This window comes from Carlito syrichta, unplaced genomic scaffold (genome assembly GCF_000164805.1).
Source record: "Carlito syrichta isolate Samal-C Ts95f unplaced genomic scaffold, Tarsius_syrichta-2.0.1 Scaffold309113, whole genome shotgun sequence".
Taxonomy (NCBI): Eukaryota; Metazoa; Chordata; class Mammalia; order Primates; family Tarsiidae; genus Carlito; species Carlito syrichta.
This window is the reverse complement of record NW_007253209.1, coordinates 14,469-29,507: the sequence shown is the minus strand read 5'-3', so window position 1 is coordinate 29,507 and position 15,039 is coordinate 14,469. Positions and strand designations below refer to the sequence as shown.

Below are 15,039 nucleotides of genomic sequence, written 5' to 3'. Positions count from 1 at the left end.
AAAAAAAAAAAAAAAAAAAAAAAATGGGTGGCGCGGTGGCTCAAACCTGTAATCCCAGCACTTGGGAGGCCAAGGCGAGAGGACTATCTGAGCCTGTGGGTTCGAGACCAATCTGGCAACATGGTGAGACCTCATCTCTACAATAAAGCAAAAAATTAGCCAGGCGTGGTAGTGTGCGCCTGTGGTTCTGGCTACTTGGAAGGCTGAGGCAGAAGGATTACCGGAGGTTGATGCTGGGATGGCCATGAGCATGCTACTGCACTCCAGCCTGGGCAACAGAGTGAGACTCCAACGCAAAAAAACAAAACAAAACAAAAAATGTTGCTGGCAAGCCAGGTGTGGTGGTTCACGCCTGTACCCAGCACTTTGGGAGACGGAGGAGAGAAGAATGCCTGAGCCTACAGGTTCGAGACCAACCTGAGCAACATGGTGAGACCTTGTCTCTACAATAAATAAAAAAACTAGCTGGGCATGGTGGTACATGACTATAGTTCCAGCTACTTGGAAGACTGAGGTGGAAGGATCGCTTGAGCTCAGCAGGTCAAAGCTGTGGTGGCCGTGAGTGTGCCACTGCGCCACTGCACTCTATCCTGGGTGACAGAGTTAGACTTGAACTCAAAAAATAAAAAATAAAAAAAAAATAAGCCGGGCATGGTAACTCACTTTGAGGTGAGAGGATTGCTTGAGCCCACGGGTTCGAGACCAACCAGGGTAACTTGGAGAGACTTCATCTCTAAAATAAACAAAAATATTAGCCAGCCATGGTGGTATATGCCTGTAGTTTTAGCTACTTGGAAGGCTGAGGTAGAAGAATTGCCTGTGTCTGGCAGGTCGAGGCTGTGGTAGCCCTGAGTTGCTACTGCCCTCCAGCCTGGACATCAGAGTGAGACTTCAACTCAAAAAAAAAAAAGTTACTGCCGCCAGGCATGGTAGCTCATACTTGTAATCCCACCACTTTGGGAGGCAGAGACAAGAGGTTGTCTGAGTCCACGGTTTGAGACCAGCCTGGGCAACATGGTGAGACCTCCTCTATACAATAAATAAAAAAATTAGCCGGGCATGGTGGTGCATGCCTATACTTCCAGCTACTTGTTTTTGTTTTTGTTTTTTTTGAGTTGGAGTCTCACTCTGTCACCCAGACTGGAGTGCAGTGGCCACTCCTGGCCACCGCAGCCTCGACCTGCTGGGCTCCGGCGATCCTTCCGTCTCAGCCTTCCAAGTAGCTGGAACTACAGGCGCACACTACCACACCCATCTAATTTTTGATTTATTGTAGAGATGAGGTCTCACCAAGTTGCCCAGGCGGGTCTCGAACCCGTGGGCTCAAGCAATCCTCTCACCTCAAAGTGAGTTACCATGCCCAGCTTATTTTTATTTTATTTTTTATTTTTTGAGTTCAAGTCTAACTTGAACTTGCCATGGGCTCAGGCAGTCCACTCACCTCGGCCTCCCAAAGTGCTGGGATTACAGGCTGAGCCACCAAGCCCGCCCACTTCCAGCTACTTGTAAAGCTGAAGCGGAAGGATTGTCAGAGCCCAGCAGCTGGAGACTGTGGTGACCCTGAGCATGCATCCATTCCAGCCTGGGCAACAGAATGAGACTCCAACTCAAAAAAAAAAAGGATGATACTTTCATATTAACAGTAGATTGGCTTTAGGATACAATACCATTTAACTTTCTTTCTTTTTTTTTTTTTGAGTTGGAGTCTCACTCTGTCGCCCAGACTGGAGTGCAGTGGCCGCTCCAGGTCACCGCAGCCTCGACCTGCTGGGCTCCGGCGATCCTTCCGCCTCAGCCTTCTAAGTAGCCGGAATTACAGGCATGTGCTGCCACACCCAGCTGATTTTTTGATTTATTATGGAGATGAGGTCTCGCTGCCCAGGCGGGTCTCAAACCCGCGGGCTCAGGCAATCCACTCACCTCAGCCTCCCAAAAGCGCGGGGTTACAGGCTGAGCCACTGAGCCCAGCTGTTTCTTTTCTTTTCTTTTCTTTTCTTTTTTTGAGTTGGAATCTCACTTTGTTACCCATGCTGGAGTGCAGTGGCATCCTTCGGTAGCTACCGCAGCTTTAACCTGCTAGGCTCAGGCGATCCTTCCACTTCAGCTTTACAAGTAACTGGAACTAAACGCACCTGCCACCACGCCTGACTTATTTTTTAATTTGTTGTAGAGACAAGATCTCACCAAGTTGTTCAGGGTGGTCTCGAACCTCTGGTCTCAGGCAGTCCTCTCGCCTTGGCTTTCCAAAGTGCTGAGATTACAGGTTTGAGCCACCATGCCCGGCCTATGACTTTTGACTATAGCTGTAACAGGTATAGAGAAGCTAAATACATCACTATTCAGAGTTGTTTGAGATAATATTTCCCTTATAAAATCTTGTTTACTCATAAAAATGCAGTCTAAGCACCCTAATTCTCACTTCCAAGCAGTGTTTACTTGTTGAAATTTGTATATATGAGAAATTATTTTATTTTATTTTTTGTAGAGATGAGGTCTTACTATGTTTACTAGGCTGATCTTGAACTCTTGTGCTCAAGCAATCCTACCACCTAGGCCTCCCAATGTGCTTGGATTAGAGGCATGAGCCACGGCACCCAACTGAGAATTTATTCTTTTAAGGGATTTTTCACATATTGGCCAATTTAGAATGAATTTACTAATCTTATTTGAAACAATGGTTTCTCATGTTTATCACAATCTTCATTCATTGAATGCCTTTTTTTGTTGTTGTTGAATTAGAATCTCACTCTGTCACCCAGGCTGGAGTGCAGTGGCATGCTCATGGCCATCGCAACCTCAACCTGCAGGGTCAGGTGATCCTCCTCTGCCTTCCAAGTAGCTGGAGCCACAGGTGTGTGTCATCATACCTGGCTAATTTTTTTGATTAACTGTAGAGATGAGGTCTCCCCAAGTTATCCAGGCTGGTCTCGAGCCCCTGGGCTCAGGCAAACCTCTCGCCTTGGCCTCCCAAAGTGCTGGGACTATCGATGTGAGCCACTGGGGCCAGCTTGAACAGCTACTTATTGGGTGGTTTGCCATGTTCCACTCAATAAACTATGTACAGGACATACAGAATTGAATAAATGAATAATGCATAATCTCTGCTCTCAGGGACTTAGACTGTACTCAAGGAGAGACATACAGATAAACAAGTAAATATTAAGTGAGTTTTGTTTTGTTTTATTGTGTTTTTTTAATATTTTTTTTGAGTTGGAGTCTCACTCTGTCACCCAGGCTGGAGTGAAGTGGTGTTCTCATGGCCACCGCAGCCTTGACCTTCTGGGTTTAGGCAATCCTTCCACCTCATCCTTCCAAGTAGCTGGAACTACAGGCATGTGCTACCATGCCAGACTAATTTTTTAATTTATTGCCCAGATGAAGTTTTACCAAGTTGTCCAGGCTGGTCTCTAACTCCTGGGATCAGGCAATCCTCTCATCTCAGCCTCTCAAATTGCTGAGATTATAAGCGTGAGCCACTGATCCTATTATTAAGGGTTATAAGTGTTGTGACAAAAACCGCAAAGGACAATTGGATCACAAAGGACAAAGAGAGTGATTATATGGAAAGAATTGGAATGGAAGGGAAAGCATCATAGAGGCTACTTATTAAAAGACAAATAGGCTGAGCTTGGTGGCTCAGCCTGTAATCCCAGCACTTTGGGAGGCCGAGGTGAGTGGATTGCCTGAGCCTGCAGGTTCGAGACCCACCTGGGCAACTTGACGAGACCTCATCTCTACAATAAATCAAAAATCAGTTGGGCGTGGTAGCGCGCGCCTGTAGTTCCAAATACTTGGAAGGGTGAGGCAGAGGGATCACCGGAGCCCAGCAGGCTGAGGCTGCAGTGGCCGGGAGCGGTCACTGCACTCCAGTCTGGGTAACAGAGTGAGGCTCCAATTAAAAAAAAAAGACAAATAGTGGAGGAGGAATATTCTGGAATGAGGGTGAAGTAAGAGTAATGATAGAATGTGTAAAAGAAGATGGCAGTTTGGGGAACCACAGATAGTGTGGTAATGCTGGGGCTTGGATTGTAAGGTGGGACTGGGGAGAGTTGAAACCAGGGGCCAGATCTTAGGGGCTTCAATGTCATATGAAGGATTTGGGGCTTTAAGAGTGAGTAGAAAGAAGTTTTAAGGAGGGAATTATATGATCACTCTGGGTAAGTAGAATATCAGTTAGATGTAAGGAGACTAGTCCAGACTAGAGATGATGAGATCGAGTGGAGTGGAGATCGAAGCAGGAAAGGTGGCTGTTGTTAAAAAGATGCATCTCGCTGGGCACAGTGGCTCATGCCTGTAATCCCAGCACCTTGGGAGGCGGAGGCAAGAGGATTGTCTGAGCTCAGGAGTTTGAGACCAGCCTGAGCAACATGGTCAGACCTTGTCTCTACAATAAATAAAAAATTAGCTGGGCATGGTGGCACATGCCTATGGTTCCAGCTACTTGGAAAGCTGAGGTGGAAGGCTGAGCTCAGCAAGTCAATGCTACAGTGGCCATGAGTGTGCCATTGCTCCAGCCTGGGTGACAGAGTGAGACTCTGACTTCAAAAAAACAAAATAAAATAAGATGTATCTGATGTCTGAGGAGGAGGAAAAGGGAGAAATCTAGTATAATTCCCAGGTTTCTGTCTAGGGTTAGATTTCTGTCTATAATGTTCTGGGTGGTGCTGTTAACAAGGGTAGAGGGTATAGGAAGAAAAATAGTTTGGGGAGTGGGAAAGAGAAGAGAACTTGGTGATTATTTTAGACATAATAAGTTCAACAGAGTCCTGTGGGCTATCCAAATATATTTATTCACTTAGCCATTAGCTGTGTCCTGATGTGAAATTCAGAGGGGAGGTCTGTGCTAGAGGTATCACCATAGAGTGGATAGTCATTGATGCAAAGATTATTCAAGCCATGCTTTCAAATAACAAGGTGCAGTAATTAACTTATTAGGTTTATTATAGAAATTAAACAACAAATGTCAATGTATTATGTTAGGTTATCTGAGTTCATAAAAATAGAGACATTTTAGAGTGATCTCTGCACTATATAATCTTCCCTAAATGGTACCTATAGTTACTGCTAGTTACTTTGGGCATGGTTTCTCTCTTACTTTTTTTCTACCAGACTTTGCTAATTCCAATAGTTTGGTTATAGTGCCTTAAAAAAATGTTAAAATGCTAATAAAAAAAAAAAAGAGAGAGAGAGAGAGAGACAAAATGTTTTGATTCCAACAAGGGACATCAACTATTATGGTCAACATGGTTCTTCCTATCTTCAATTGTCTGTGGGTATTAACTTTTTAGTCTTGACAGGATAAATCTACAGTATGACTTAACAATATGTACTTGAAGCAGCACTATGTCATGAGAAGGGAAGAGTCTGGTGTAATACAGTAATAAGTAATGGTGTAAATAAAGTAGCAAGAATTACTTTCCTTGAGGTGAGGAAAGCTGTTGGTTCATTTCCATGGTAGTAACTGCCAGGCAGTCCTGGGCAGCTTGAAGTTTCAATACATTGGGGAACTAGTTTAAGTACTAACATGGAGTTATAAAGTATATTTGTTTTATTCCTTTTGAGATAGATTAAAACAAAGTTCTTAACCCCATGCTGTGAATATTAATTTTTTCATGATTTATGTAGTTTGTTTATCGATGGACACTTTTACAACAGGATTTATGAAGCTGGGTCGGAGAACAACACAGCAGTTGTAGCAGTAGAAACTCACACCATACACAAAATTGAAGAAGGGATTGGTAAGTGTTTTCATTGTTCTGGTACCTTTGCGCTTAGCTTTCTTTGTTGAGTTTTCTTACCTTCTGTGCTTTATGTTTTTCCTCCATCCCAATATGTCCTACCAGTACTGCAGTCCTCAGCTTGATGGTGGTACATTTAGAGACACCATTAAGATGCTAGGTCACTGCCGGGCTCAGTGGCTCAGCCTGTAATCCCACGCTTTGGGAGGCCGAAGCGAGTGGATTGCCTGAGCCCGCGGGTTCAAGACCCGCCTGGGCAACTTGGTGAGACCTCATCTCTACAATAAAAAAAAAAATCAGCCGGGCTCAGTGGCTCAGCCTGTAATCCCACGCCTTTGGGAGGCTGAGGTGAGTGGATTGCCTGAGCCTACGGGTTCGAGACCCACCTGGGCAGGGAGACCTCATCTCTACAATAAATCAAAAAATCAACCAGGTGTGGTAGCGCATGCCTGTAATTCCGGCTACCTGGAAGGCTGAGGCGGAAGGATCGCCGGAGCCCAGCAGGCAAGGCTGCGGTGGCCACTGCACTCCAGTCTGGGCGACCGAGTGAGACTCCAACTCAAAAAAAATAAAAAAATTAGCCGGGCGTGTTAGCGCACGCCTGAAGTTCCAGCTACTTGGAAGACTGAGGTGGAAGGATCACTGGAGCCCAGCAGGTCGAGGCAGCGGTGGCTGGGAGTGGCCACTGCACTGCAGTCTGGGCGACAGAGTGAGACTCCAACTGAAAAAAAAAAAAAAAGATGCTAGGACTGTCTGTTGATTGTTTAACATCACATTGCCAGGATAGCTGAAAAGATTTTTGATCTATGAAAAAAAATCCTACAAAGAGCTGGGCATAGTGGCTCACACCTGCACTCCCAGCACTTTGGAAGGCCAAGGCAGGAGGATTGCTTGAGCCCAAGAGTTTGAGACCAGCCTGGCTGGCAACATAGTGAGCCTTTATCTTTGTAAAAAACAAAAATAAAAATAATTAGCTGGGTGTGGTGGCATGTGCTTATAGTTCCAGCTACTCCAGAGACTGAAGCAGAAGGGTGGCCTGAGCACAAGAGGTCAAGGCTGCAGTGAGCTGTGATTATGCCACTGTACTCTAGCCTGGGAAACAGAGAGAGACCCTGACTGAAAAAAAAATCCCACAGAGACATTTGAGCCTTAATATTGATCCCTGTCATTAGGGAATTTGCTGATAACAACTAATGAGGTATTGACTAGAAGGGAGTCAGTGGTAAGAAACTTTGGAATTAAACAAACCTGGCCAGACACAGTACTCATGCCTGTAATCTCAGCACTGTAGGAGTTGGAGGCAAGAGGATTGCCTGAGCCTAGGGGTTCAAGATCAGCCTGGGCAACTTGGCAAGACCTCATCTCTACAATAATTAAAACGTTATCTGGATTGCCTGAGCCCGCGGGTTCGAGACCCTCCTGGGCAACTTGGTGAGACCTCATCTCTACAATAAATCAAAAAATTAGCCGGGCGTGGTAGTATGCGCCTGTAGTTCCAGCTACTTGGAGGGGTGAGGCGGAAGGATCGCCGGAGCCCAGCAGGTCGAGGCTGCGGTGGCCGGGAGCAGCCACTGCACTCCAGTCTGGGCGACAGAGTGAGACTCCAACTCAAAAAAAAAAAAAAAGTTATCCAAGCATGGTGACACATACCTGTAGTTCCAGCTACTTGGAAGGCTGAGGCAAAAGATTGCCTGAGCCCAGCAAATCTGTGTAGTACACTACCACTGCACTCCAGTCTGGGCAACAGAGTGAGACTCTGACTGAAAAAAAGAAAGAAAGAAATTAAACAAACCTGAATTTGAATCCCACTTTCTCACTTCTTAGCTGTGTGTTCTTAGGAGAGTCATTCATCTTTCTGAGGCCCACATGCTGGTATATAAAACCTAGGAAACAAATTACTGCCTCACCAGATTATTGTAAGAACTAAATAAGATTAAATATGTAAAAGTATATAGTATAGTATCTGACACATAGTGGGAACATAGTAAGAGATAGCTGTTCTGCCAAACTTCTTCCAGAGGTTTCCTAAACAGTACGAACAAGAGTGAACTGTTGGCCCCTCAGAGGAATCAGGAGACTAGAAATTTTGAATTTATGCCTTGGGGAAGTTTGCTCAATAAATAACTAATAATTTTTTTCATTTTCAGATGCAAGCACTATAGAAGCAAATGAGGATATGGAAATTGCTTACCCCATAACTTGTGGGGAGAGCAAAGCCATCCTCCTTTGGAAGAAGTTTGTATGTCCAGGAATAAATGTGAAGTGTGTCAAGGTAATTGTCTTCTTTTTGCTGAGGCCAATTTGGGGACTCCTGGGTTTCAAAGGGTCTGGTTTTCTTTTCTTTTCTCTTTTTTTTTTTTGAGTCAGAGTCTCACTCTGTCACCCAGGCTGGAATGCAGTATTGCACTGATAGGCACCACAGCCTCGACCTGCTGGGCTCAAGTGATCCTTCTGCCTCATCCTTCCAAGTAGCTGGAACCACAGGCATGCGCCACCATGTCTGGTTAATTTTTTTTAATTTATTGTAGAGACAAGGTCTCAACCAAGTTGCCCAGGCTGGTCTCGAACCCCTGGGCTCAGGCAATCCTCTTGCCTCGGCCTTCCAAAGTGCTGGGATTACAGGCTTGAGCCACAGCACCCAGCTGGCTAGGTGTGATTTTCAAAGGGTATGACTTCTTCTTTTTTTTTTTTTGAGTTGGAGTCTCACTCTGTCGCCCAGACTGGAGTGCAGTGGCCGCTCCCGCCCACCGCAGCCTCGACCTGCTGGGCTCCGGCAATCCTTCCCCCTCAGCCTTCCGAGTAGCCAGAATTACAGGCATGCGCTACCACGCCTGGCTGATTTTTTGATTTTTGATTGTAGGGATGAGGTCTCGCTGCCCAGGCAGGTCTTGAACCCGCAGGCTCAGGCAATCCACTCACCTCAGCCTCCCAAAGGCGCGGGATTACAGGCTGAGCCACCGAGACCGGCTGAGTATGGCCTCTTCTTTGTCTTGAACTGTATCAATGTTTTTGCTTTTACAGCTGTTATCTTATTGTGTCACAATAGAAAAAATAAGGACTTAGGAGTGAAATTGACCTGGATTTAATTCCCACTAGAACACAGGTCCCATGAGAGCAGAAAACATGTCCCTCCCCTATTACCTATAATGGTACTTGGCACATAGTAGGTAAACAGTGAATATTTTTTCAGTAAATGAATGAATGGAGTCTTGTCTGTATTGGTTACTAGCTAGGTGACCTTTAGCAAGTTAAATATTTCAGAACCTCACTTTTTTTTTTGAGTTGGAGTTTTACTCCGCTGCCCAGGCTGGAGTGCAGTGGCATGCTCATGGCCACTGCAGCCTCGACCTGCTGGACTCAGGCGATCCTTCTGCCTCAGCCTTTCAAGTATCCAGTACTATCGGTGCACACTACCATGCCTGGCTAATTTTGTGATTTATTGTAGAGATGAGGTCTCGCCAAGTTACCCAGGCTGTTCTCGAACCTGTGGGCTCAGGCAGTCCCCTCACCTCAGCCTCCCAAAGAAAGTGCTAGGATGAGCCACTGTGCCTGGCATGAGCCACTGTACCTGGCCAAGCCTCACATGTTAAAATAGGTGCAATCATATATATATACATACATACACACACACACACACACACACACACACACACTGTAAAGTTGCTAGATTAAATGAGATAATATACGTAAAATGCCTTTTACTGTTGTGCATTGTGGTAGAGTTTAGTAAAAATTATTATTGATTGACTAGCCAAAAATTTTAAAATATTATTAATAAAAATAATCCTTATAAGAGGATGAAGTAGAAATATTTGCTCATTTTGTCTACATTGGTAACCACGACTGTACCTATAAATAGTAGTCACCAGGCCGGGCTTGGTGACTCAACCTGTAATCCCGCGCTTTGGGAGGCCAAGGTGAGTGGATTGCCTGAGCCGTGGGTTCGAGACCCACCTGGGCAACTTGGTGAGACCTCATCTCTACAATAAATAAAAAAATTAGCCGGGCGTGGTAGCGCATGCCTGTAATTCTGGCTACTTGGAAGGCTGAGGCGGAAGGATTGCCGGAGCCCAGCAGGTCGAGGCTGCGGTGGCCGGGAGTGGACACTGCACTCCAGTCTGGGCGACAGAGTGAGACTCCAACTCAAAAAAAAAAAAAAAATAATAGTCACCATAGTGGTATCATTTTAATTAATAAGAATTACAGAGTTTTGAGACTCTGCAGTGCTATTGGTTTCCACTATACTTATTCTTTAGGGCTGTATGTATTATTTCAATTTATGTGAATAACCTTTGCCACACTATACATGACTCCAGCCAAAAATGAATTTTGGATGCTAATCAATATATTCATTTCTGATCTTCCTCAAGTGTTCTGTGACTTTGTGCCAGGAAATGGTACTGTGCACAGAGAAACAGTATCTTCTCTAGCACAATAGGAAAGAGTGTTGGCTATGACTTAGGATGTTATCTGGGTATTTTTTGTACGTAACAAGTAGAGTTATCATTTCATTATTTTCCCTCATGGCCTGCCTAAGTTGACATTGGACTGTTTTGTACTTTTCTTTTAACTTTAGTTCAATGATCAGTTGATCAGCCCCAAGCATTTTGTTCATCTTGCTGGCAAGTCCACTCTGAAGGACTGGAAGAGAGCTATTCGTCTGGGTGGCATCATGCTCAGGTAAGCTCTAATGTCATGCATGCTCCTTTCAGCAAACTTTGGGACACTTAATTATGGTAGAATCATCTTTTCTCTTGAAATGATGTCTTTATTCTGTGTGAAGAATTACCATAAGTAATCCATGCATTATTTGACCTTCATCAACTTGTTCTTAAAATCCATGGGGGGTGTGTGGAGCAGAGCACAGCTATGCTCATGTTAAAAAAAAAAATCCATGGGGAAGGGCAACCCCTTCGGGTCCCCTCTCACTGTGGGAGCTTATCTGTCCTCTCAATAAATCCTACTTTCAAAAAAAAAAAAATCCCTGGAGAAAAAGAAATATTGAATTAAATTAGTAGTATTATTATGTTTTGAGCTAGAGCCTCATTCTGTTTCCCAGGCTGAAGTGCAGTGGCACACTCACAGCCACTGCAGCCTCCACCTACTGGGCTCAGGTGATCCTTCCACCTCATCTTTCCAAGTAGCTGTAACTACAGGCGCCTACCACCATACCCGGCTAATTTTTTGATTTACTATAGAGACAAGGTCTCAGCAAGTTACCCAGGCTGGTCTCCAACCCCTGGGCTCAGGCAGTACTCTCACCTCTGCCTCCCAAAATTTTGGGAGTATAGGCATGAGCCACCACGCCCAGCCAATCAAATTAATTCTTACCAGCATCTAGAACAACTTTTTCTTTCTTTCTTTTTTTTTTAAATGTGCAATTCCATTTATTTAACATTCAAAAACAGGTAGGGTAGAGGTCAGAATAGTAGTTACTTTGTGGGAAGAGGTTTGACTAGAAAGGGGCATGAAGATTTCTGAGCCACTTCCTGATAGTAGAGAGCTGACCAGATGTCACTGAAAATAAACCTGCAGTTGATGACATTGCTTGTTAGCATGCTGGTGGGGCAGATTTTTCTGATGTCAGGATGTTGGGTAGGATCCTCTCTGGACAGAGAAACTCAGGAGTAGATGACAGTCCTGCTTGAAATCACCAGAGGAGGCCTGGCTCAGTGGCTCAGCCTGTAATCCCAGCACTTTGGGAGGCTGAGGTGAGTGAATTGCCTGAGCCCGCGGGTTCGAGACCCACCTGGGCAATTTGGCAATATCTCATCTCTACAATAAATCAAAAATTAGCTGGGCGTGGTAATGAACTCTGTAGTTCGGCTACTTGGAAGGCTGAGGCAGAAGGATCGCTGGAGCCCAGCAGGTTGAGGCTGCAGTGGCCGGGAGCATGCCACTGCACTCCAGTCTGGGTGATAGAGTGAGACGCCAACTAAAAAAAAAATCACCAGAGGCAGGGCTAAGTCTGGTGCTGAGGAGGCATAGAAACTGAAGTGCAGGCTGGCTGACAAATCTGAGATAATTTGGTAAAGCAGAGGGTACCGTTGATAAATAATTATACACTGAATACAATTCTTCCCATCATACTGAAATAAACTTCAGAATGTGTAATTCTTTCCACTCCAACCCCTTTTTTGCAGTTCAGTTTATCAATGTGTTTTTCCCTCATAAAGATTAACATTAAAAAAAAAAAAGATGAACATTTCTTGGATACTCAAAACATTATAGACTTTTTGTTTTTTGGGGTTTTTTTGAGCTGAAGTCTCCCTCTTGCCCAGGTTGGAGTGCAGAGTAGCATGCTCATGACCACTGCAGCCTTGCCCTGCTGGGCTCAGGCAATCTTCTCACCTCAGCCTTCCAAGTAGCTAGAACTACAGGCTATTACACCCGGCTAATTTTTTGATTTATTGTAGAGATGAGGTCTTGCCATGTTTCTCAGACTGGTCTCAGACCAGTGGGCTCAGGCAGTCCTCTCATCTCGGACTCCCAAAGTGCTGGGATTACAAACACGAGCCTCTGCACCTGGCCTGATAGAACATTTTAAAATGTGATCAAGAGTTAATAGTTGCCAGGCTCGGTGGCTCAGCCTGTAATCCCGCGCCTTGGGAGGCTGAGGTGAGTGGATTGCCTGAGCTCGCAGGTTCGAGACCCGCCTGGGCAGCGAGACCTCATCTCTACAATAAATCAAAAAATCAGCTGGGTGTCTGCTGGGCTCCGTGGCTCAAATCCCGCGTCTTTGGGAGGCTGAGGTAAGTGGATTGCCTGAGCCCGCGGGTTCGAGACCCGCCTGGGCAGCGAGACCTCATCTCTACAATAAATCAAAAAATCAGCCAGGCGTGGTAGCGCATGCCTGTAATTCCGGCTACTTGGAAGGCTGAGGCGGAAGGATCGCTGGAGCCCAGCAGGTAGAGGCTGTGGTGACCGGGAGCAGCCACTGCACTCCAGTCTGGGCAACAGAGTGAGACTCCAAAAAAAAAAAAAAAAAAAGGAGTTAATACTTGGCTGGGCATGGTGGCTCACACCTGTAATCTCAGCACTTTGGGAGGTAGAGGCAAGAGGATTGCCTGATTACAAGAGTTCGTGACCTAGTTCCTATAATAAATAAAAGAAAATTAGCGGGCGTGGTGATACACGCCTGTAGTTCCAGCTACTTGGAAGTCTGAGATGTAAGGATTATCTGAATCCAGCAGGTCAAGACTGCAGTGGCTGTGAGCATGCCACTGTACTCCAGCCTGGGCAACAGAGTGAGACTCTGACTCAAAAAAAAAAAAAAATTTTGGCCAGGCACAGTAGCTTACACCTATAATCCCAGCACTTTGGGAGACTGAGACAGGAATATTGCTTGAGCCCAGGAGTTCAAGACTAGCCTGAGCAATATTGTGAGACCTCATCTTTATGAAAAATACAAAAATTAGCCAGGCATGGTGGCATACACCTGTAGTCTCAGCTACTCAAGAAGCTGAGACAGAGGACTGCTTGAACCAGGAGTTTGAGGCTGCAGTGAGCTGAGGTCATGCCACTGCACTCCAGCCGGGGCAACAGTGAGACCCTGTTTAAAAAAAAAAAAAATTAGCCGGGCTCGGTGACTCAGCATGTAATCCCACGCCTTTGATAGGCTGAGGTGAGTGAATTGCCTGAGCCCGCGGGTTCGATACCCGACTGGGCAACTTGGCGAGACCTCATCTCTACAATAAATCAAAATGAGCCAGGCGTAGTAGCAAGCGCCTGTAGTTCCAGTTACCTGGAAGGCTGAGGCAGAAGGATAGCCGGAGCCCAGCAGGTCAAGGCTGCGGTGGCTGGGAGCAGCCACTGCACTTTAGTCTGGGCGACAGAGTGAGACTTCAACTCAAAAAAAAAAAAAAAAAAAAAAAGTTTCTTATAGGTTGGACACAGTGACTCAAACCAAATTCCAGCACTTTGGGAGACTGAGGCTGGAGGATTGCCTGAGCCCAGGGGTTCGAGACCAGCCTGGGCCACTTGGTGAGACCTCGTCTCTACAATAATTCACAAAAAAGTTAGCTGGTGTGGTAGTGCACACCTATAGTTCCAGCTACTTGGAAGGCTGAGGGGGAAGGATCACTTGAGCCAAGCAGGTCGAGGCTGCAGTGGCCATGAGCGTGCTACTGCACTCCAGCCTGGGCGATGGAGTGAGACTCCAACTGAAAAAACAAAAGTGTCTTATGCTTTGTCTTTTACATTCTTGTTAAGGAATGTTTCCTAAGAAAAATCTATAATGCTTGTAGACATTCAAGCATAAAGATGTTCATTGCAGCTTAATTTATTATGAAAATTGTGGTCTACTTTAACATATAGTCAAGGGATTTCTAAAATAAATTGTGGCTCGTCTAAATATATGAGAGCCGGGCTCGGTGGCTCAGCCTGTAATCCCACGCCTTTAGCAGGCTGAGGTGAGTGGATTGCCTGAGCCCACGGGCTCGAGACCCACCTGGCCAGCGAGACCTCATCTCTACAGTAAATCAAAAAATCAGCCGGGCATGGTAGCGCATGCCTGTAATTCCGGCTACTCGGAAGGCTGAGGCGGAAGGATCACTGGAGCCCAGCAGGTCGAGGCTGCGGTGGCCGGGAGTGGCCACTGCACTCCAGTCTGGGCGATAGAGTAAGACTCCAACTCACACACACAAAAAATAAATATATGAGTATAGCCGGGCTCAGTGGCTCAGCCTGTAATCCCGCACTTTGGGAGGCTGAGGTGAGTGGATTGCCTGAGCCCGCGGGTTCGAGACCCGCCTGGGCAACTTGACGAGAACTCATCTCTACAATAAGTCAAAAATTAGCCAGGCGTGGTAGTGCCGGCCTGTAGTTCCAGCTACTTGGAAGACTGAGGTGAAAGGATCGCCGGAGCCCAGCAGGTTGAGGCTGTGGTGGCCGGGAGTGGCCACTGCACTCCAGTCTGAGGGACAGAGTGAGACTCCAGCTCAAAAAATAAATAAATAAATACCTGAGTATAAAGTATGGGATATTTCGCAGTCATCAAAATATTTTTGAAGATTGCCAGGAGTGGTGGCTCACATATAATCCAATCTCAGCACTTTGGGAGGCGGAGGAGAGAGGAATGACTGAACCCACGGGTTTGAGACCAGCCTGGGCAACATAGCCAGACTTAGTCTTTACAATAAATCAGAAAATTAGCTGGGCATGGTGGCATGCGCCTATAGTTCCAGCAATATGGAAGCCTGAAGTGAACTCAGTAGGTCAAGGCTGTGGTGACAGTGAGCGTACCACTGCACTCTAGCCTGTGCAACAGAGTAAGACTCTGACTAAAAAAAAAAAAAAAAAA

General features: G+C 45.7%; 1 protein-coding gene across 1 annotated transcript in view; it reads left to right on the top strand.

The window, feature by feature from the left end:
• GMEB1 (glucocorticoid modulatory element binding protein 1) overlaps positions 1–15,039 on the top strand; it is a gene marked incomplete at its 3' end in the record, with an annotated part of 30,729 nt that overhangs the window by 1,961 nt on the left and 13,729 nt on the right. Inside the window, exons 2-4 of the mRNA XM_008066802.1 lie at positions 5,626–5,738; positions 7,886–8,010; positions 10,315–10,418. Of these exons, the coding sequence (XP_008064993.1) occupies positions 5,626–5,738; positions 7,886–8,010; positions 10,315–10,418 (342 nt within the window). The remainder of the gene's footprint in view (positions 1–5,625; positions 5,739–7,885; positions 8,011–10,314; positions 10,419–15,039) is intronic.